Source organism: Glandiceps talaboti, chromosome 12, assembly GCF_964340395.1.
Source record: "Glandiceps talaboti chromosome 12, keGlaTala1.1, whole genome shotgun sequence".
Classification (NCBI taxonomy): Eukaryota; Metazoa; Hemichordata; class Enteropneusta; family Spengelidae; genus Glandiceps; species Glandiceps talaboti.
This window is the reverse complement of record NC_135560.1, coordinates 12,239,595-12,264,523: the sequence shown is the minus strand read 5'-3', so window position 1 is coordinate 12,264,523 and position 24,929 is coordinate 12,239,595. Positions and strand designations below refer to the sequence as shown.

At 34.3% G+C, this 24,929-nt stretch overlaps 1 protein-coding gene across 1 annotated transcript; it reads right to left on the bottom strand.

Moving 5' to 3' along the window:
- Window positions 1–369: 369 nt before the first annotated feature.
- LOC144443184 (IQ domain-containing protein H-like) lies at window positions 370–24,920 on the bottom strand. The gene is made up of 21 exons (XM_078132568.1): window positions 24,738–24,920; window positions 19,206–19,331; window positions 18,754–18,854; window positions 17,612–17,695; window positions 17,040–17,121; window positions 16,240–16,440; window positions 15,367–15,550; window positions 14,081–14,301; window positions 10,714–10,922; window positions 9,819–10,155; window positions 9,280–9,430; window positions 8,389–8,564; window positions 7,469–7,610; window positions 6,547–6,677; window positions 5,872–6,060; window positions 5,520–5,640; window positions 4,802–5,076; window positions 4,088–4,273; window positions 3,569–3,694; window positions 2,863–3,033; window positions 370–2,404 (listed from the first exon to the last, which is right to left on the bottom strand). Exons 1-21 carry the CDS (start codon window positions 24,795–24,797, stop codon window positions 2,264–2,266), a joined length of 3,414 nt encoding a protein of 1,137 aa, XP_077988694.1. The 5' UTR covers window positions 24,798–24,920; the 3' UTR covers window positions 370–2,263.
- Window positions 24,921–24,929: the final 9 nt, after the last annotated feature.

Genomic DNA, 24,929 nt, shown 5'->3' with positions numbered 1-24,929 from the left:
TAAAGATACCAATAGTCTAGATATTACATGTGGCATGATCTAGGGAGATGTTGCCTGGAAATGATGCCGCCATCTCTCCTACCGCTACCTCTGCTGTTCATGTTTTTAGAAATGAAATCTTCGAGAATAATTTCTCATCAAAAAACATAATTCATATCTACTATAATGCTACTTAGAACTCAGGGGTAGGTGGGGTGGGATATTTATCTAAACAGATGAGGTGATGCCTTCTCTTTCCGGATTTAGAATGATAATGACATTTTAGTACAATAACTTAAAATGCATGTATCACATCTCTTCACCCTGTCTATCTCAATGAGAAATCGTGAACCAAAAGTTGTTCATGCAAATGAGTAAACTCCCAAGTGGTATTATATTTCATATATCCACCAATTCAGGCAAGATTACTAAGTATGTGTCCCAGCGCCGCCCCACGGACAGTCATAATATTTCAAAGAAAAGAGAGGCACCAGATCACAGAATCATAAAATGTATACGACAATATACTTTATTGTAGACAAACAACAAATTTTAGCAGTTACAAATTTACAAAATCACAAAATATATCGATTTTCATCTGTAATTGCACAGCTAGGAATGTCAGTGTTAAACAGTGATAAAAAAATCCACATTTAATTGCCATAGTAAAAAAAAAATTGCATCAGTGTATGCTCACATACATGTGACACTTTATAGATGTGATGTGAAAATATTTATCGAAAAAGTCAAAATATATTACCTTTATTTCCACAAAGAGTCACTGACTATCAGTAAAGAGAAGAAATATTTACAGAATCTAAACATTTTTTTTTTTTTTCATTTAAAGACTGACAGTGATCACCCCCTTTATGGTTTGAAAGATAGTAGCATGGCTCAAAGCTGTTCACCCCCAGGCTGTTGTAAAATTTCAATGGTATGAACCTATATGTATGTGATAGATAGAAGACTGTTCCACTTAAATATTAATAGAGGGGTGGAAATGGACAGAAGTTGTCCAATGATGTTATTAAAAATTATCAACAGTTGTATTTTAATTAATGTACAAATCTACATTCTACTGCAATATTTTTCATTTCATGCGAGATTTCTGTCATTATTTCGTCAGAATTTAAAAAACTTGGACATGAATTTAAACATGTGTTTTCTGCATGCATTTATTTGTATTATATTGTGAAATGTCTTTTTATTTAGTGTAACTATCTTTTATTACTGATATTGTATTGATGAAAATAGCCATTTTCTGTACCTCAGAAAGTTTTGAAGTTGATACTTATTCAATAATTAGCAAGATTGGGATATTCAGAAATTAGTTGTTATATTGGTATCATGGAGAAAACTCCATAATATCTCCAAAAAATAAATGTAAACTTGACACAATAATTGCATGTTGTTTTGATTAATCTGCTTGATGGTTGTTGGAAATGATGTGGTCATTGAGAGTTATATACACAAACGTCAGAAAGTCATTGCCTAGTATGCTAGGGGACCACGTCAAAGTTCAAAGTTGATGTGCTGTCGCTAGTTTTGCAGTGGATCTATAGATGGATGGACAATTCTTGTTTAGAGATAGGATAATGAGAGGTGAACATAAACACACTGGAAAGGAACTTAAAATAACATATCTAACCCTGTCTGTGGTGGGAGTTTCAAATTGCTTTCCTCCACTTTTACAGCAAAGTATCTTCTGTCAGTGGACGTTGCTATGGAATTCTATATAAAAGTATGGCGAAGGCAAACTATAAAGGGACTTATACAAATACTGACATCTTTCTCGCACAGATTAATACGACTACAAAAAAATCCACGAAATGTTCACAACTCTTTATACATATTTACAAGTTTTACAACTATAAAAAAACAAAAAACACGATTCTTTGGATTTTATACAAAAATAGCAAATTTTTACACTTCCTTATTCATTTTAAATTGATTTATCAGTTATGATCTATTAGTTACATATCAAAAGAGATGGAAAAGTTTCTAGAAAAGTTTGGCAGAGTTGAAGTAGAAAGATCTCAAAAGTGGAAGATAGTTTCCTTGTGTTAGAAAAATGGAAGATTTCAACATTTTCAGGCAGATAGACTGGATTTTAGAGAAAAAAACGTCTGGAAGATCTGTTCGTTACTTTATGTTATCAGAGTGAGATTTATGGCAAAATAAAAATATTTGATTTCCTAACGTAGGATACTTGTGAGAAAAGACAACATTTTGTCATGGAATGCAACTTTGATTTCATTTACGACATTTTGGGAATAGTTTTGAATTAACTTTGCATGGAAGCTGCGGATATTTCTTCAGCTCTCTTCTTGTCTCTTGCTAATTCTCTTTCTTCCTGTTCTTGTTTTGCTCTGTCTACGTTCTGTATAGTCGTTCCAAGAATACCCTCTATATCTTCAATAGCAGCCTGTGTATGGAAAGGTTAAAGGTCAGATTAGGAAAAACCATGGGATTCAAACATTGGAGCTAATTTGGACTCAGTAAATTTACTTCTTACATTTTATTTCAATTGCAAGAAAAAAACTGAAAAATATATTGCAAATATCCTAAAATCACAGGTCATACATATCAAACACAGAAAAATAGTATAGTTTATGAGTTGTTGTGAATGTACATCAAAACACAAATGACTAAGAAAATGAAATGTGGAAATCGAGCCCCTCGATTAAAACAGAATTTGACAGCATATACTAACTCGTTCTGAAGTTCAACTGCTTACCCGCGACTTACACATAAATTACAAATGCCATTTTACCCATGTGCAAATAACTGAGTCAACCTTTGCTATGAAAACAAATGGACTGAACCAAAAATCAATACTACTAGGGATGACACGACCTGTACTACACGATAAGCTCAACTTACCTTGAAGTTTGTTTGACCTTGCATGTTTGGCGCCGAGATTTCTTGATGGATGACCGAGAGATTTCTTGCAAATGTAGCCAGTGATCCCTGTAGTTCTTCACCTATCGTCAACATACCAATACCCTCACGTTTGAAACTGTCAATCAAAGTGAAGACTGTGCCTTGCTTCTCCTGAAACACACAACATACCAAACTGAGTATTAAGTTTACTGAAAAACAGTACAAAGTAGTTGGTTTAAAAATGATATTGGCATAACCAGAGTAAGGCATTTGGCATTCATTCTTTCACTTTAATACATGCACAATATGTCAGTGAATATTTCTAGTTCTCAAAATCTGCTGTTTATTGTGTGCAATGTACACTGGTATCCAGAGTTTCTGATGTCTTGTCTTGTAAACAATTTTTTTCTGTCAGCTACTCTTCAATTATGGTTAACAATTTCTTAGTGTTTCTCTACAGCAGCTCTCTTTTCAGTGTATCTTTCTCATTAGACATGCTTTTCTTTTCACTAACTTCATTCACAAAGTTTGCCATTTTCTTGTGATGTTTATACTCTACAAAATGCTTGCAATCTGCCTTTATAATAGTCACCTCAGATTCTACTTTTAACGTAATCTACATTCCTTTTAGGACCTGGATTTATTTATTCATGTCACTGATTACCTTGTTCTAACTAAAGTGATATGCATCAAATATATGGTTTACCTTGATATCAAAGCCTATACCATGTGCCCTGCACATTTGGAAGAACACACTGTAGTGAACAACAGCAAGATTGGTGTGCAGTAGCCTTGTACTCATCACAGCAAATCGATTTATGTTTGGTGGTGCCTGTCAAAGAAACAACAGTTTATATCATAAGCAAAAAACAATAACACAGTATATATGCACACAATCTTGCCACGACCATCAAGAGTAGTTGCTGGGCAACTGAAGCTTATAACGCATAACATATGAGAAAATATTGTGTCTCATCAAGTATTTTGACAATCTAACAAAATGGAAATCATAATTACATACATTGATATAATTATGGTCCCCATCATAAAAATGTTTTAAAATATCTGTCTAAAGCATCTTGACACATTGCATAAAGGTTCATTGTTGTAGTAGAAGAGATACCGCACTGGAATCTAGTTTTTGAAGTCACTACATAGCTTTCATTCGAATCTCTCAAGGTTCGTTGTTATCGAAAAAATAATCGGGACATGTTTTTTGACTTACTTCCGGCTCTTCAGGATCCCATCGACTCCTTCGTTTTGTCTTCTTTTCCTTTTTAGGTGGTGGTACTTCAAGAACACAATTCTTGGTGTCTAGTTTACCACCAGTCACATACAGCATAAGTTGAGTCATGGCCATACTGTCACCATATGATAAATTCAAATCTATTGCCCAAAGTTTCTGCTCCATCTGAAAAATTAACCAAATCAAAAATATGTTAATTAGAGGGAACTGGGTAAAGTGTTCCTGGAACTGTTATATATATATATATATACAGAATGTTTTTAAATTTAAGACAATGGTGGTAGTTTGTATTTGTGCAATATACTATGTATGTCTTTTCTAAAACAGAAAAGAAAATTTTGCATACAACATTCTGTGCGTCTGTCAATTGGTGCTTCATTTGCATATTTGGTGTAATTTCATTGGTTCCTGCTTTTGATTTTGGAGCTTCATTTGCATATCTGGTGTGATTTATTTTGTTTATGTTCTATCCTAATTCATTTCTTTAAAACTTGCAAAAATATGTGACGTAGCCAAGTTCACAACTTCTTTTCTCCAGAAACCTTGAAGTGTGATATCTGTGGTTTTACATCTCTATTTGAAATTGTCTGGAAATGGGAGGGCTTGACCGATGTGTGAGGGCGCCCTGTCTTGGCATACCTTACAGACTAGAAAACCAAGCACAATGCAAAAGATAACCTTTGGTAAACCTACCGTCCTAGCATCAATGAAAGTTACAAAGTCCGCAGTGAAATAGCCAACAACTCCCCTCTGATGACATGCCTTGCCTACTTTCTGACAAGCGTCACTTAATACAGCTGGTTCTACGGATGATTGTGGAACTGAAATACCCCAGGACATAAATGGAGTTTCAGCATGGATTTGGTCACCACATGAGATAACGTTGATCTTGCCGGTTGGTTCTATTAGCATATCTACTGATAATGCTGTAACACTTTCTGAGGGTGGACAGGCCTCGATAACACCACCTGGTGTAGACAAAGACAAATACATGTATCAAATACTCAAGTGAACAATATCAATTATTTACTCTTTATGGTTCATTTAAAAATTTTTTTTCATCTTCTTTGTTTTCTGCTTTATAGATTGTTTTTGTTTGAAGACGGTGTTATTGACCTAACACAAACACAATCTAAACTTCACAACAAAATTAACATCCATGTCAACTAAAACCGTACGTGTGCATGTACGTGTGTGTGTGTGTGTGTATGTACGTATGTATGTACGTTACTATGTATGTATGTATGTATGTATGTATGTATGTATGTATGTATGTATGTATGTACTTATGTATAGACTGCTTTCTATTACATGTTCTACAATCAATAGATGTACAAAGTATAGACAGCTCTTGATGTTGTTCTGAATGATGGAAGTTTTTTCCCCTCAAAATGTACAGTTAGTGTTTTACCTTGACTAAGGAAAGCTTCCAGGAATTTTTCCCATGTTGGGAAGACAGCTGTGTTGACAGGTATACTGTTCTTGGCTAGAACATCTGGGATCTCAGCATGAATCTTGATAAATGCTGCTTCCTAAATAAACAGAAAGACAACAAAAACTCAGAACAGATTCAAGAAGATTGTCTTGTTCATATATACAATGTATAGAGGAATGAATAAAAGAATGATATATGATTGTATGAAATTGGTTGTCTTGCCTTCCAGCTCCTAATGTGCTCATTTGCCTTACTCACTCACTCACTCACTCACTCACTCACTCACCTCACCTCACCCATCCACCAAACCCACCCACTATAAACTTACCTGTGCCCATTTCTTGCTCCATTTTTCTCCATACCTCTGTTCCTCTTTCTTTGCCCATGTGTAACATTTCAGATTAACTGATACATCACAGTATGCAATTCCCCTGCCATCAAATTCATCATCTAATTTAAATAACCATCTTTTGACGTCCAGATTCTCTGTCACTAACTGTGCTAAACATTCATGTAACTAGAAAATAAACACAAATTACACAGTTAGAAAGCTGTAAAATGTAGTTTGAGATTTTTTAATGAACTGTACCTGATATGCCCACCTCCATTCTTTCAATCAGACAAAGATCAATTTTCCAGTTTTGAATTTTTAACAAACTGTATTTGATATGCCCATGTTCATTTCTTCAATCAAAAATGGCAGTCTTTAACCAAATTTATTTTGTTTGCAAGCCTTAGTTTGATATTCTTTTCTTGACATCAAAATTGATGTGCTATGAACAAAATGTGCTGAAATGTTTAAAAAAAAAAAAAAAAAAATTAATCACACACCAAGTTCAGAGTTCTTCCCAGGGCATTACAGAATGGGTGTGGACCATCCTGTGACTTTTTCGAACATATTTACATAAACGCATGATTTCTTTGTCATGCAAATTTCAAATTGACTCTACCATTATTGTTTAGGGAGAACAAGGTTGAGTTGATAATCTGATTGGTGTATTACCTGTGGTAGACTGTATACATCATATTCACTAGGTGGAACTTCGACCTTTCCACTGGCAAACACTCTCTTGGAACCTGACTTGGTACTATAAAGTTGAGCAATGTCTGGTTCTGATGCTAACATTGGAACATCTACAGATACAAACAACAAAACATAGATTAATAACCTTCCTTATGTGTTAGTGAATTCTTTGACAACATCAATGTAAGTATCTTCTAAATACACCTCTGGTAAATCTCAATGTATGTGCATGAACCTCATAGAAATAACGTTTAAGAGCTGGAAGTTCAATACTGGACTTGTTGTTAACGTTACATATTCCTAGGTTATATTCCTATAGGTTTCATGCATATACAATGAGATTTGTAATATGTATATTGCCAAATGAAACCTCTGTATTGACTCATTCATCTGGCTATTTTGTTAATTAACTGTTCAAGTTTCACATGTCATGTCTGTAACATTGTCATTCATGGTGTTTACAATCACATTATATCAAGTCTCCGAGTTGGCTTACCATTGTAGTTTGACTGAGTGTAGCTTTTGCGACAAACTCGTCTCTATTTGCTACACAGGGGTGATCACATCTCCTATTTACTACTATGTTCGCTTGCAACAAGACTGTTTACTGCCAAATTGAAATGGCATACAGACCCTTAGTAATCTGAAGATCACTTGCAAGTATTCATATGATTTCCATTTACGACAAATTTTAAAATGGTCAAGTTTCTAAGTAGGTTGCAAAGAATGTGTTTCATTGACTTTTGAGGAAATGAAATGCATACCTAACTTCAAACTATATAGACATGCTTACTTGTTATATCTGTATCAATCAGAAAAGCCATACACATTGTAAAGTGCAAATTCTTTGTTGCACCTTCACGCCACAACTTACAGCGTGTCTATAGACAGACAGTCTTACCTAAGATATCAGCCAATGAAAGATCATCTTTATGCATAACTCCAGGTACAATGTATGCATCTCTTCCTTTGATTAAATTCTGTATCCTTTGTAAAGCCTTAGGACTGTATTTTAAAAGGGTTGATAGACACATTGAATGGCTCTGAAAAAGATGAAGAAAACAGATAAAGTGTAATGTAAATTCAAAGAGTGAATAGTTACATTCTCTTTTAGCCTGAAAGATCCAGCCTTAACTTCCACTTATATAATGTGCACTCTCTGTGGGGGTAGAGAGTGATTACATAAGTGGGCCTTTCAGACTAATTCTCTTTAGCATGAGTAATTTTCAGGCTTTAAAAGACATAGGGATTATAAACATAGGTATACATCAGCCTGTAAGATTCATGGAGTTCCTTGGACTCTCTACCTTTTGAAGGAACAGCAATGCATACCTATTCTCATAACTATCATACAGGTATTGACAGAATGTCCCTCTGTGGACTGGACTGCATAGTCAGACACAACAATTGCAATGATGTTAACGGTATGTAATTATAAAGTGCCTTTCACAGTGAGTGTCGTCATAGCTCTGTACAATTACTACACTGACACAGACCGATAACAGCACAAAACTTCCCAATATAACTTACTAAAGTACACCCCCCCCCCCCCCCATTAATAAAAACAACTACCTGTAAAGTGAATGTATCAAACTCACTCTTTGTATAACATGAGGGTTGGGGAGTATACAACTTACAATTTGTTAGTCTCTATAAACACATGGGATTAAAGCATTCTCCAAAAAATCCATCCATTTAGAAACAAATGGCAGTGGTGTCGAGGCTTGAACCAGGAACCTGCAGATTCTGCACCGACTACTGTAACAATTAAACCATGGCTACACTTACAAAGCTTAGTGTAACCATAACTACAGTACTTACTGGAAATCTATTGGAAGCCTCTGGGACTATAATTTTATATCTAGGTGTGACGTCTGTTTGGTCTTCAACATTACCACTGTTTACAGCTGATCTTAAACCCATCAATTTTGCATAGTACTGTAATGTTTCATCATTGACTTGAACAGGACAGATGTAAATTACTTCCACATTAGGATCTGTAAGAACACAAGCATACCATTTTCAACATAAATTACCAGTATGTCTAAGAATGTTCTCAACCATCTAGGTATGAAGTAAATAACGAAGTAATTAAAATCTATCCAACTGTACTTGCTGTTGTTTTGAATGACAACGGCAAGTACAGTAGGCAATTCCCCAATGATTCTCATCATCACATGACAATTGTACTCTCAGACTGTCAGGTGTCACTAACCATCTGTCATTAGATCATCAGTTGGTCTGAAGAAAGCGTCCAGGATGGGACATAAAACTGTTGCCATTCAAAACAACAGCAAGTCTAGTAGGATAGATTGTAATTACTGTGTTATAGATTACCAGTACTCATTTTCTTCTTCTTCATATTTCTATAAGAGATTAACCCTTACTATTTCTTCCACTCCCTGGATCCAGTGAGAAGCATCAAAACAATCCATACTGGTACTTAAATCTCATAGGATTGAATCTTTCATTTAACAATCTCTGTTCAGCCAGGTTCCCATTTCATACAGCAGGGTTGACTGACGTAAATTGGTGACTCAAGTCTTGCCCGAGTACAAATTTGGTCTTGCCTAATGGACTAATCAGAACAAATCTGAAGTAGCAAAAATTGACCAACAATGTTCAGATTATGATGAGTTGGACCTGGTGACCCTGCAACCATTCTACCATCAGCCATAGAGAACAATAGTATGTGACAGATTAGATTCTCACCTGAAATATCACATATTCTGGCCATTTGTAAATTCTGTCTTATGTTCATATCTTTGATGGCATCCCTTATTTTCTGTGAGTAGCCCAGTGACGGAATGTGAATTAAAACTCTTCTAGATTTCTGAAGACGCTCCCAGTTTAATTTGAGTTTCTGTTGAATACAAAAAATGTATTATTTGAGTCAAAATATGCATTAGTAAATAAGACAGTTGTAAATAAAAACTGCATATATTGACAAATGCATTCCTTTGTTGTGATCAAATATTACCCGTTATTCCCTAACGTTTTCCTTTGTTGTGCCAAGTAAAATATAAGTGACCTAAGGGGCCTTGTCACTTTGAGTTGAAGACACAAAATAATAAAAACCCTTACGTCACAAGTACTTTCTGGCTGAAGGACAAAAAATATTTGTGAAAAATATGATTACATCTGTGCGAGTATAATCTATGAAAAATTGGAAGTAATGACAACTTTGAATTTTTTTACTTGTCTGTTTTGACACCACAGAAGGAATTATATACGCAACAAAACTTCTTTACCTTATTTCGTTTTCTGAATGATTCTAGATGTGTTTGTCTAGTTGTTTTCAATTGTTTCCTAATCTTGGACAACTTGACATTCATAATCCAAGAAATTGCAATGACACCAGCCGCCCATTTCTTTCTCCTGTATTCTAAGTAAGCAGACCTATCCTTGTATCGTCTCCAGGTGGCCTGTATTTTGGTTGCTGCGACGTGTTCACCATCGGGGCCAAGGAATCGCCGCCCTGGCCTGGTAATTATTGCTTCTACATCATCAATGTTTATAATGACACTAAGTAAGTCTCTGACTGTGGGTTGCTTCTCAAGCTCAAATTCTAAAGATAAATCTGCAAGTCTGGTGATAAAAAGAGAAAAGACTAGCAGTTAGCAAACTCACAAACTATTTATGGAAGACTGAAATGGAAAATGGAGACTTAGTACTTTGCAAAACTATGAAAGTCTCGAAGCTAAAATGGATAGACTAATTTTGGATGATAAAAAGGAGACACCAATGCATAAAAGTTTGGGTGTGCTGAGTGATAGTCTGTCAGGTATGCCACGAGGGAGCGCCCTCACACATCAGTCAATGCCTTTCATGGATCGAATAGACCAGTGAGGGCAGCATGACACAATGTATCTTTAATACACAGTCGAAGTGAGAGATTGAAGGAATGCAAATACTGACAAATCTTTACTATTGTGCTGATTACACACACCAATCATTATCGAGATGGGGAGTTTGGTCTAGTATTAGCTTTGGCACAAGAACAGAGATAGACTCCCTATCTTCAACATAATTTGTACCACTGTCAATAATTGGACATTGTTCTTTATTGCCTACTACGGTAAATCAAGATTGACAGATTCACAAAATAAATCAACAATCAAATGTTACAATGAACAAAGCACTTACTTGTCTCCATTGATAAAAGCCAATGGGACTGCATAGTTTCGTAACATTCTTTCCATATGTTGTAACATTGTAACTATACTACCCCAGGAAAGACAATAATGCTGTTTGAATGCCAAGAAATCTTGGGACTGGTCCCGGATTTTACCATGTTGGATGGCAAACCTATGGCTCATGTGTTTGAATTCACTGGCTGGTGTAGTGGGTGGTGGCTGAAATACAAATAATATGAAATGTTAAAACTTACAGCTTTTAAGAAGAAAGTACCCATGAATAACAACTTTGATTTGAAAAATATCATTTATAATATATTTTATTTATTCATCATTTCAATTTTAGGAATTGTTTTCTAGAACAGTATACACAGTTAGTATGTTGAATAGAATGGCAAAGTCTCAGTATTGGAAAAACAAAAGGTTGCATAATTTGGCCACTATGGGTGCTGTTCCAAAGCAATGGAAGTTGGAGCCAGATCCAACTACCGGTAGTTCAAATACTTCTGGTTTTTTATGATTATTTTTTTAGATGAACTCACATGACACTAGTAAATTTCTACACATTTTGATAACAGCTTTGTGTACTTTAATTCTTTTGTGACAAAAATTTCATTCCTAATTTATCTAATCAAGAACACCCCCTGTCCTACACTTCCTCTAACAATAGCTGTCAAGTGGGTAGCTGGAACATGGTGTATGGGTGCTGTAATTTTTATTTTGAAAATTAATTGTATGCTACCAGGACAGTATTTTACTACATTTTATCATCTGATGAACATGATTGTTGATTCAACATAGCATTGAGGTAAATTGTAAAGTATAAATAAATAAATAAAGTAAATGACAGTGCAGCAAAGCATGAAAACTACAGACATTTAGCAATGATACATTGTGCCAGTGAATGATCTCTAGTGATGATAGCGAGGAGCTGGAAAAGTAACTTGAATTCTTGGTACTGGCAATAAAATTTTACCTCGTTCCAGACGGTTAAAATAGAACAAGATCACCTTATTCATGCATGCACTTATAGTATTTGCATGTGTAGCACACATATAGCAGAAGTTATGGTGTCAACTAAGAATTCAAATAATCGTTACTTCTACCATACACCTAGGGAGTCAAATTCTTTTTCAGGTAAATGAGAAATCAGTATGTGGTTATTTTCTGCCGCTCCATTTTTAAAATTATTTCCTATTTAAGTAGCAAAACGGCTTCCATTATTAATGCGATTTTTAGGAAATATTAACAGAACATCAATGTTCGTAGTATGCAAATTTCAACAAACACTATCATTATTCATTATAGTAGAAAAAAGCAATATCTCTGCTTTCCATTTTCATACAATGCCCTCCAGGGAGTTGATAAACTTCAAATGTGTTTCATCCATAATAAATACTATTTCTTATGAATAGTTTTAGTTTTGCTTTAGGGTATTGAGATATACAGAGAATATTTTGATTAGTACGATATTTTTTTTTGTAATTTGATATACACATGTATTGATTGAATGTGCCTTCAGCAAAAAATGTGAAACGATGTCAATGTTGGAGTGCTTTGAAAACAAAAAGTGATGCGCACTTTGTGAAATTAAAAGAATATGTAAAGAAATATTGACACTTGAAAGTCAAGTCAAGAACTTGAAGAAGGCAATATATTTTTTTAATAAGAGTTCAAATTCAAAAGATCCTGTCAAATTTATATTGTGTATATAAGAAAAAGAATGAAGTTATTTGAAAATGGAGTTCATGAAAATTAAGTATCATTTCAATGTGAGATGGCCTTGATGCTGGATCAACATAGGTGAACAAATAAAATCAAGCAAATATGGTGAAAGCTGCAATAGTTATAACTTGGGTGTTTTTGAAACACAGTAGGTATGATATTCAATAATGAGATACTCTTGATGTTCAACCTGAAGTGTAGTGAATTATCTGTAGGTACATGTAAACTTGTATGGGATACTATACAAATTATCATTAATTTCAGGCAAAATTTCATTTCAATATAATTTTGGGTCTGCTCTTGAAAGTATTTTGATAATGTGAGAATAAATGTTCATGAACTCAGGGTTCATAATTACAAATGCGAATTTCTATGTACCGAGTCAAAAAAATAGAAACCCAAATTTTCACCTAGAATATCTCTAAACATACAGGGATGCACTACATTTTATAATATATGTTTGCATTGTATAATGTGTACAGCCTCGTATTATTCATATTATTTATTACAGCTACCCACATAAGTTTGCAAGTATGTAATTCAATATACTTAAGGATCATATGTACCATACAATATCAAGAGTAAGGCATTAAATATCATAAAACTGACCCCAAAAATACCCCAGTTATACATATTGCAGCATGACAGTGAAGGGTGTGGAGTGTGGGGGGATTGGATGGAATGTGTGGATGCCATGCTTAAAAACAAAATCAATGAGTGTAAAATAAAATCAGTGTGGTGTACTATGAAGTGCAGAAATCTCTTGATGCATTCTACAAACACTCCATGATGTGATCATTCTGTAACTCATCTCAATGAAAACTATTTTGCACACACATGTCAAGACTGAATATCATGCATCAATCTCTTACACACTTACCAATTCAAGGACATTTAGGCTTAGAAATGGCTGATGCGTTAAAAGTCAAACATGAGACCCAAGAATGATATTAGCTTAATATGTTATATATAACAGATGACAAAAATTAACAATCTCCAGGTTTATGTTAAAATACTCTGGAATATGACATTCAGGATTTGCATAATGAAATAAAAACTTGCATTTTTTAATTGGTATTTTGTTTAGTTAATAAAAAAGAAAAACAAAGGATAGTTTGTTTTGTTACTCCTTTTTACATTTCTAAAAATATACCCATGCATCATTTAAAATCCCAGTAGCTTTAAGTCTAGTTTATTGATAGTTTTGTTCATTTTTGTTCAATGAAAAATTACACCAAACACTAACTTGGAAATGTTTCAATCTTTCTAGTTAGCTGAATGACCTGTCTACTTCTCATTCTGTGTACACTGGCTTGATGTCCATGTGTAAACAATATGAATAAACAGACTTTAATTGTTTGTCAACAAATTGTAAAATTATGGGATGTTGATAGATTTTGATCATAAAGTGATTATACATATATCAACTAACATTATAAAAATAACTCAAAAATGAGAAAAATTACGTAAAATAAATTTAATTCCAGTAACAGCTATTCGGGTTTTAAAGATTTGGCATTTGAACATTTATCCTGCATAACTTTACATTTCCATATCAATAGGTAAGGTGAGGTAACTTTCTACTGGTGAATGAATGCGTGAACTAGAAGGAGAGAAAGTATGTTTTTGGTTGACTTTCCTCACATACTCACCAATGGTTGAAGTGGTCCTTCATGAGTTTTGAGGGGTACAATACTTTTTCCAGACTTAGCAGATGATGCCATTCTTGATCTAGGTGTACCATGCCCCCATGTACTGTCACCGTCCCTCTCTGAGGGTAACTTAGCTGACCGTGATCTACCCCCTAGTGATGACGTATCAGAGGGTTTGGTCTGTAAGTCCATTTTGACTGAGGCTAAATTGAAATTACCATCTGAAAGAGAAAAACGAGAATAGAGATTTGCATTCTTTTTATTGACTTGAGAATCAAACATTAAAAAACAACGTCCCTGAGTATGAAGTCTTCCATTCATTGAGGTGAGTACACCAATTACAATAGTTAGGAAGATTTACGATGCACCTGTCATCCACACAAATAAAGCTCTTAGTAAAAGTCGTAAACATGGCTGTATCATACTAAAATACTGAAAAAGAGGGACAGAATAATTATACATATATAATGAACACTGGGCTTTCACAGAAGTTCAAGGCTATGGTTTAAAGAGATGTGTTTTCAGAGTTTAGCATACAGGTATGTACGCCAGCTGTGGAGTTTGAAGAGAAATTGTTTCAAGATGTAGGGGCCATATAACTTATAAGAGAAAAAATCTCAACAAAGGCGTTTGTAAAGTATACATGCACACATGGAATGCCTACAGTCTCCATATTGAAAACCTAATATCTGATATGTCAGTTACAATTACTTTTCACTTTTATTTATGTACATTTAATATATTTCGACTTAACTAATTGGGTGACGTGCACTGCAAACTTGATTAGATTTAGTTGATCTAACAATAAAGTAGTAGCCTTGGGGGTGTAATACAGAGCTCACATCGTAAATTTACTTCTATTAAAGTGGTGTTGTTGGGGACTGAAGTTTATCGAAACTGTCAAGAGATTAGACTGTAAGGTATGCCATAGTGGGGGTGCCCTCATCAGTCAACCTCTTTCACAGCCTGGTAAAGGCAGAGCGACATGATGTATCTGACAGTCTCCCAGGTGATGCAAACAAATAATGGAGTGTGATTGATTTATATCTCAACAAGTTGGGCCCTGTAATTATCAACGTTGTGCCAGGGAAGCATTTGATATTGTGCAATTATCGTATCGCTGTTGTATGACATTTTCTAATAGGTAAAATTCATAAAAAACTCTCTTGGAAAGTCTGATGTTGTGGGTTTACTAATTTTAGGGGGCTGTATCATCTACAACAACCCCCCCCCCCCCCCCTCCCAGTTCATATAGTAATGATGTATTATCTATTAGGATAACTTACCACCAATACCAGCTGCTGGTCCTTTTTGTTCCTTCTTCTCTGTTGGATCCCTTAACTCCATAATTCTGTGTCGTACTGGGGATGGATCTAAGGTCAGCTCTGCTGCGGGAGGAATCAGTCCTCTTTCTAGTAAACTAAGGATACCTTTCTTGGCATCTTTTTCTGTGATGGGTGGAGGGATTATCTGAAATAACAAGTCACAAAAAATTTGAATTTATCTGAAAAGGGTCATTTTTTTTTACATTGAGCAGGAAATGTATGATTTTGATCTTAATATTAGCATAAGATTTCTATCAGCATATTACTGGACAATAGACTGATTCAGAGACAATTCTTAAAAAGTGTCATCAGCGCCCCATAGATTTTCAATTCCTACTGCTTGCAGATTGATGTCACACAAGTGTACACACTACTACCACTAACGAGTACACAGGTAGTTCAGCTTATTAAAAAGGAATGGACCATTCCCCATAAAGATTTTGGGTATCTCCTAATAGACAAAATGTATACCGGTAGTGGAAAAGTATTACTTGGGCTATAGCACAGTGTGGACTGTAAAACCAAAACTACTCATAAATTTTTTAATTTTAGTTAAAATTAGTAAAAATATTCATATGGGGATGACAGAAAAATTGAAATTTGAAAATGTGCAGATTGATCTTCCATTTAATGACAAACACTAGATACTTTAATAAAATCCAGAGTAATCTAATATGGTGACCTACTGCATGTTTTAAATCCCTCACTATTGTATATTTCAACAGGAAGTCGGAAACATTGACAGCAAATCTATAATGGTGGCCCACTATATTTCAAAATCATGAGTTTATATGTTTCCATAGAAACAGACATTTAACAGCTGTATGTACTTACTGATGGATCAACTCGGTTTTGTCTCGGAAGGACTGCAAGATGATCTACCGTTGATCCTATAACTGCTTTCTGTACAGGTGGTTTGTGTTGTCGTTTATCAACAATCAGAGGTAATGATACACCGTAGGTATCATTTAGTACCTGTCTGTTGTGAGAATTAGTAGGATCATGGACAGCCCTCATACTCCATGCATACTTGGACTGGATTTGTAAGAAAAAAAAATTAAAATTAAATTCTTGTATTTAGTGAGTAAATGAACAAGAATGGGCTAAAATCATGCATGATTATGACAATGTATTCAGTATTCCAATATTTAATTGCAGGTTCTTCTGATGGTAGACTGTAAGATATGTTGTGTTGTCCAGCCCTATCAGGCTGTGAGTGCTGGCTGATAGTGTACTGGCATGAATGTTGTATCTTACTGACTATTCTGCTGATGCTATGTGGACATGCCATTATATTCAAGTATCATAATTCTCAGATAAGAGAATAAGTAAAAAAAAAGGAAATTTTAATATTAATATTAGACAGTAGTGTGGTGTGTATAAAGATTCACATACAAATAATTATGAAAATTCAAAAACGATACAACAAGATATTTTTTTAATATGTAAAAAAAATTTGGTGTTCCCCTATCTCTTACTATGTCAGTATGTGGTCACTATGTGGTGACTCAAGGAATGTCGGTTTTTATCATTTTGACTCACAACAACAAAATTTTGGCTATCATTAGAGGGCACACTAGTTGGGAGATGGTATCCATAGAACTGATAGATATGTGAGTACAGAATATGCTTACCTGCTGACCAGGTGATGGTCCTTGCATATTTTGTACAGGTTCCATTCTGGTTAATCTGGGTACTGGTCTCCTATCAAAATCTCTGCAACAACACAAACACAACTTAAGTATCACTTAGTAAACCCTGAGGAAACATTTGAAACTAAAGGAGAAAAAGAAATTGCAAAGAATTTCAACAAAACAGCCCGTGCATGTCCGAGAAATGGTTCTGCATCGATGTATGTATCCTGATTTGTTAGTCTTTCTGATTAGGGTTGCTTGGAGGTAAAACAAAGAAGAAAAGAAAGTCTAGAATTTAAGGTTAGAGGCAGGCACTAACATGAAAAGGTTATCATTTTTTCTAGTTTGACTACGAAACATTTTCACAAACTTTTAACCTCAAATATACATTTTGTTGTAATCATTACAATACCTAACTCCTAATTTCAGAAAGAGTGAAATGGAATAGAACAAACTGTTCCAACACATTCAATAGAAACACATGATTCTGCAATGGAAAACCTTCTAATTCCACACAGAGTGAAAAGGAATGGAAAAAGAATGAACCGTTTGAGATATCAAGTGAAACTCACCGTTCTGCAATTCCCAAAGTGTGTCTCCTTGCCCTCTTTGACAATTCCAGTTGTTGGCCAGTGTGTAGATCATACAATGCTTCCCTGTAAAATATAGATATTATTAATCACAATGGCATTTTGGTTACCATGGTTACTGTAGTATCAAGACTTTCCATACACTATGAATATTTTGTTTTTGTTTTGTTCCACATTTATCAAATGCTTTTATACATGTACAAATCACTTGCCTCTCTATCCCTATGTATTTCATGCATGCATGTGACTTCATGAAAAAAGGTCCTTTAGTTAGAACTTCCTTAAATATACGATAGTACTAATCAAGCATCAATATTTTATTTTGCAGAAAACGACCAGTTTTTAATTATGTTATTTTGATAAATTTACTTTGGGTTCATATACTGAGATAGACTTCAATATTATAATATATAAACAACAGACTCTAAACAATACTTGAACTCAAGATGAAGAATTAAAGTTTGTTTGTGGGATGTATGCATGTTTTACTCTTTCATTCTTACATTTTCAAAGTTCAAAATTGAAATTAAATATATACTATTATGTATATACATACACCAAAACATCACCACAAATAAACTGTCTTTTCTCATTTTGAACCTTCAACTATAGGGCCAGTGTACATGTAGTTCATGTAAAATCTTACATGAGTGTTATTCAGTAAAGTTATATGAACCTAATAAAATGACACGAACTGAGTTTATAATTTTTTTATCCATGTGAAAATACAATGTACATGTACTTATAAAAATTTCCATCAAACTATTCTAGTATAATGTTAATGTCGATGTATGCTTTCTATGACATTACAATTTGTGTTCTGGCATAGAACGGTTGATTGCATAGTAGGGAGTTCCTGTACATTTTTTGGTATGTATAATAAATTACGTCATTGGATCATTTATAAGGTATATCTTAATACCAGGTTTGAGTTCAGTCAATTGCAAGTGGTGGTTAAGTATACACCAGTAAGTAGAATACTGCGAGTACCTTTTAATTTGTAGAAAAAATTCCACCCTAAAAACATATAAACTCAGCTTGTGCCCCTTTAATCTGATGAATATAACCGAGAATGATAATATGAGAGGTTGTAAAAGTAAATCAGATATAAAAATCATACTTACTGTCCGGTCAAAACTTTGGATGGTTTTGTGCCAGCTAGATCTAAAGCTGGCAATGTCATAACCTGATTGTTTGCTGAATGTAAAACATTTTCAGTTTGATACTGAAAAAAAAAGAAAAGGAGAAAAAAAAGCAAAGTTAGAATGAATCAATATTTTAGTCTACAATTGGTACACAATGGAATAAGTGATCGAGAAATAAAAATTGAACAACTGCTTGTTCCCACTCACTTTTCAAAAACGATCAATAAGTTTGATTGATTTGCAGAATTCAACTTAACTGGTATTACACGAACACAAAACAAAATTGGCAAATGTTCAAATTTTCCAATAAAGCCATGTAAACAATGTAAAATATTCATTGTTTATCAACATACTATGAATTCGTTGTACCCCTGGCAAACAGAAAACCCACTTTACTTGATAAATCAATACTTTATTTGAATTCGCCTTACTCGAATGCCTTCTTGAGTTTTATGAATAGCACTCTCTAGAGCTCTTATGTCGTAGACTTCCCTCGCGCCATCAGCTAAACTTTTATGCAGGATATGTTCCTTCAGTTGCTGCAAGTCCTCCTGGACCTAAGGAAGGAACAAAAACAACAACGCAATCACAATTTTTGCCTCACAATTAACTGTATATACACAGAAAACAATGGACTCGGTATCACATACTGTCAACACATTTCTAGTGTTTATACTTCACAGAATACAACACACCATGAGGTGAAAAGCAAAGAACTTAAAAGTACAGCACTAGATCTTAACTGTTTAGTAATTGGATCCATGGTAACAAGAGAAGACACATCAGGTCATATAACTGTACATGTCTCTTGTCTACTCAACGTACTGTGTAAAGTCAAAACACTTCAGTGTATTGTAAACATAATGAACAATAGCCTTGACATACTGTATGCCTCTTGATATATGGAACTTTAAAAAAACAATGTACTGTTATTTTGGAGGGTGTAGAAGATGCTGCTCTCAGATTTGATTTTTAAAAAGAATATGTACTAATAATTAATATCATTTCATGACTAATTACAATACATCATAATTATGATTACTGTCGATTTACAACAATTACTAGTGCCAACCCATCACCCAAAAAACAAATAAAAACAACAATAACAAACAAAAAGAACAACAAATACACATTTTCAAATTCACTTGAGAACTGACAACTTTGTGAAGTACCACACCTGTAAAGACAAATAATTATAAGGCCTGGTGTGTAATGAACCATGTCTTCCTATACAGATAGTTTCATTATACATGTACATCAAGGAATGTCATTTCTGTTCCAGCAATCTTAACACCTGTACTAATTAATGCCCATTCTATACAACACATGGACAATGAAAGTAGACAGAAAGGGTCAATATATTTTATACCTTTCTATGATCTACTTATCTCCCTTGGTGGCAAATCTGTCATGATTTACGATATACATACATGAATGTGAATTCTGGTACGTGAGGACACTAAACTCAGTGTTAAACACAGACCATTATTCTTTATTATAGCCATTGTGATAATGACTGAATATACACCAAAGGATTTATTCAAGGACGTTTTTCACCTCACAATGCTGCATTTCTTGTCAATTCTTTTCCCCATCCTTTGTTTGAGAGAGAGACAATTACTATTGAAAAGGCAGTGCTGATGTCGACAAGGGTCAACTTGGTTCAGATCTCCACAATCGTCACAATTGTGCCCACACCGTATCAGTATGTGGGACTAAAACACTTTTTACAGGCGGATGGGGGGGGGGGGGGGGGGGGGGGGGTGTTGTCTCTGAATTTTTTTTAAAACAGAGAAAATGGATTACTGCATTCATCTTGTTTCTTCTACCTCTGTTATCATATTATTATCATTTTAGGTACAAAAAATTAGTTTTGTGTTTGTCAATTTTCAAAAGAAGGAATTGTATGCATTGTATACACAATGTACCTATCTACACACTACCAATTTGTATCTTCTTGTATTACAAATGCCACAAAATCTTACACCTATTCTAAGGCTTTGATTTGCCATTAAAACTATGGTACATGTACAATGTTGAGAATTACATGCCAATTTTACCAGACTTCAACCCTGTTACCATGGATACCATACCTTTGCAAAAAAAAAAAAAACACACAAAAAACCTGTCGGTGCTAATGGACAACGTGTGACAATAGAAGAATGCAGATAATACTTCCAAACTGACTTCGGACAAGGGCCCACTCGTTGAATTGTTCGCAGGTATGCTAATGTTACTCAGACAACCAACACCAAGATTGTTATCCCTGTACATTACTGTACAACATACACACACTGAGCAAGTGAAGTTGAAGTCAAAACAAATCATTATGCCTTCGGCAATATTTCACAATAATCCCACCTCTCATAGCCAAATTGATATTATATCCTTTTGATGTCATAGCCACAGTGACATTTCAATTTGTGAAATGTCAGGCGACTGAAAAACCACCTGCCCCGGCAACTCTATACAAAACGAGGAAACAGTCGCCCTATCACCACCACTACCAGCTTGAATGTGATGTCATGGACTAGTCATTAAATCTAGCTTACTTCTCACAATGCTCACACTAATCAGATATATCAATCAGCCGCAGGGCATACTCGTATCACAAAAACAGTTCTAAGGATATACAGTATGCACATAAATTATGTAGAAATTTAATCATTCCAAAATTGGGTGCTGACAAAAGTGACATACATGTAGTTTTATTTATAATTCTAAATTAAATTTTTCCTGTTGAGGGGTGGGGGAAGGGAGGTTATGTCATTAAATGAAATGTAAGACTTATGAAGAAAATTTTTGATTAACCAGACCTATACAAACCTATGTGATGAAACAAAGTCTTCCCCTTCCCATACAAAAACTCCTGAATATGTATACTGTATGTATAAATACAATATACACCTGACAGTGCTTTTCATAATCTTTCGAAAGATATTTACATAGAAGATTCAAGAATATATCAAATTTCAGTTTTAAATAATTAAAAGCAAAATATGATATCTAAAGAAATAATGGCAGATATTCTTTTTTATGGAGGGAAGTAACAAAAGATGAGAGCTAATTAAAATTTGAATAGAATGTTTCTCAGTAGCAATTTACTTTAAGTAACTGGATGATTGACAGCTACCCACTTAGTTAATTAAATTGGTATGTTTAATATAAATTGGAATGTTACAATGTATTAGTAGTACATAGTTCTTTCTTCGGTGAGGCTTTCAATCTAAATGAAATATTTTCTGATTTATTCTATATTTCTGCTCTCACGTTAAGTACTGGTACCTGAAAAACGGAAAAGTACAGGAATTTTGTACTTTGCAAATATGATTATTTTCCTTGATTTTTAAGGCTTTATGAATTTCTACTATCATATCTTTTCTTTGAAATTAGTTGCTTGAGAACATGAACAATGATGAAACGATATTTTGAATGTCTGTGAATTTTTAGAACTTCAGTTCCACACATTTGGTGATCAAATTATATCACTGTTCATCTGGACTTTTTTCTTTGGTAGTCCTAATGGGCTACCAATTTCAGAAATTGGGAGCCTATTAAAGGATGGTGACCAATAGTCCCATATTCCTGAACTGAAAACAGATTTCCTCTATTGGAAATATGTGTGTTATTAAAATACTTTTATGTCCATCTTCATCACATAATCAGTGGTAGCCTGAGTGGGCTACCAGCTGCAAATTATGGTAGCCCATGACAGGAATATTGGTAGTCTGTGGGCATGGGACTACTGTTAATTTCAAGCCCTGTCTATGAATGTATACTAGGTCTCCATACATCTAAAGGTATAGAGTTAGTGAGTTCCACCTCATGAATTCTTGAAAAAAAAAAAAATTTCAGAAATTAGAATATGGATAACAGAATTCTATGTTGCAAACAACACTACAACTATTTCTTGGGAAACAACTGGGTTACCTTTGCTTTATATATGTCATACTGTCACAGACTGTTACATGTTGGAATATATATGATCATGCAAAAACTGATGTGTATTTCTCCCCAAGATGAATTCTTTCAGTGTTTTTGTTGTGGGCAGTAAGATTCTAAGAAGGTAAAATGTTCCTGAGTTACCTGTTACTGAGGTTTCCCCAACCCATAGCCCAACCTTAGCCAAAACACTGCTGTACCCCTTAACAATGGCTAGATTTGAAGTTCTATGTTTTATATTATAATGAATTGTTGTTATTGCTTTTATTTTTAAACAATAACCTAATCTATTGTACTGATCTGACTATGAGTGCATTTATCTGTGTATAACATCTGTAACAGAGGACATTACGATTTACATTATAATCGCTTGGTTTGTGATTTAAAGTATGACTTTTGATGTACAGTTATATCAACCTGTATTGTTTTCCTTCTAAATCAAATATTTATCAAGTTTTTCATTGGAACAATTCCAATATCAGGATTAGAATCTTTTCTAAACTGAGTTTTAATGTTTATTGAGTAATCTGTTGTGTTTTTGAGTGTGATTTTAATCTACTGTGACAATTATTTACAATTTGTGTTTCAAGTGTTAATCCCTGTTGTTCTAATCAAAACCCTACATGATGTCATGATGTCAACAACAAATACCATTTCTAATAATAGGAAATCTTTCCCAAATGCATGTGGTTGAATGTATAAATCTGAAAATTAAAATTTTGACAGCAGGGGTTTCCCTAAGGAACTCATAGAGTAGTGGGTTCTACTATATGACAAGAACCAGTTAACATAACAATACATTGCTTTGTTATGCAAATATGCTTTCTATTTATGTTAAACATGTTCATCAGGTCTGTAAAACCATGGAGGTATAAGTTCTCTTAACCACAGTCCCTCTATCACCGAGTGATAGAGGGAGTGTGTCTTAACCCTTCTTGGGTAAAACATAATAACAATACATTCTTGTACCATGACCAAAGGTTTTTATTATTACTTACGAGTAAAGCCGATCTAACAGGCAAAACGTTACCCGAACCTATAATTATTACTACTTTTTATTTTTCTTTAGGGGAACACTGTCTGATGCAAACAGGGTCCATAATTTGATAGCCAACATTAAAAGCACATCATCCTGCCTTTTGTAACTAGTATTCCGGAAAAGTATACAATCATACAGAGAATATATGCAATTACATGTATTCCCTATTTTGTATACGTTGAGGAAATTCAGTTCTCAGGTTATATTTTCAGTCAGTTTCATTCTTCATGAAAAGATATGAGAATCTGAAAGGACTTTTGTATTACGTCAACAAAATGATTATATTGTAGTACCTTTGTATGTATTTGATTTTGAGTACACTGTCAGTGCAGTCAACATCAGTGCAAGTTACAGTCACCAATGTTACCATTATACATACATGTATTATTTTGTTTCATTTCCCCCTAAACTTTTGATGAATTAGTTCTATCTTTCTTGCTTGAGCGTCCTACCGAATGTTACATTTTTAAAAAAAAAAACTCTGCTAAGTAATAGATACACAATATCAAAATCTAGGAAATTTTGAAATTGTTGTTAATTTTTAAACATAACTGTTCACTCAGTGGCCATTTAATAGTTAAAAAGCTACCCCTGGTTGGAAATAACTCCTTCATAATTTAAACAGTCAAACACTAGCGATTGATTTAGTAAGAAAGGCAGTGTTTGTCTTCGTTAAAAATTCATTCCGAAAATAATTTATATATTATGTCTGGTACCGGACGTCTTTGAACCAAAAACCACTTTTGAATTTTAGTGCAAGTTCCGATTTACAGACGACAGTAGGTTGAGAACGTCGAACAAGGACTAAATAATTTTCCTCTTTAGTTCCAATGACTGGTTGAAACGGATAGAAACTTTCTTTTTTAAGTGTCCGAAAGTTAAATGGAGCCAATAAGACACCTGTGCTGTGTGTACAGTGTTGTTGGCAGCCATCTTCCGCCACACTGAACTTGCAAGTTCGTTCCGTGTGTGTGTACATTACCTTGACCAGAATCTCTCCGACCTCCTCGTGCCGTCTGTCGACTTCTGTTCCCGCAAACATCTTGCAAAATATCTCAAGGTACCAGTAATATGCAAGATCAGGGATTATGTGGTAAGCATTCCTTAAAAACGATGAATTTCTCACTACATAGCGGTAAAGTTCGCCATTGCTTTTCACGTAACGTTCCTCGGC

Excerpts from the sequence above, each read along its gene's own strand:
- LOC144443184 (XM_078132568.1), bottom strand. The coding sequence starts at position 24,797 with ATGTTTGCGGGAACAGAAGTCGACAGACGGCACGAGGAGGTCGGAGAG. Across the intron at positions 5,641-5,871 it reads GGAGCAAGAAATGGGCACAG|GAAGCAGCATTTATCAAGAT; the intron begins GTAAGTTTATAG and ends CTGTTTATTTAG. Across the intron at positions 4,274-4,801 it reads CTTTCATTGATGCTAGGACG|ATGGAGCAGAAACTTTGGGC; the intron begins GTAGGTTTACCA and ends TTAATTTTTCAG.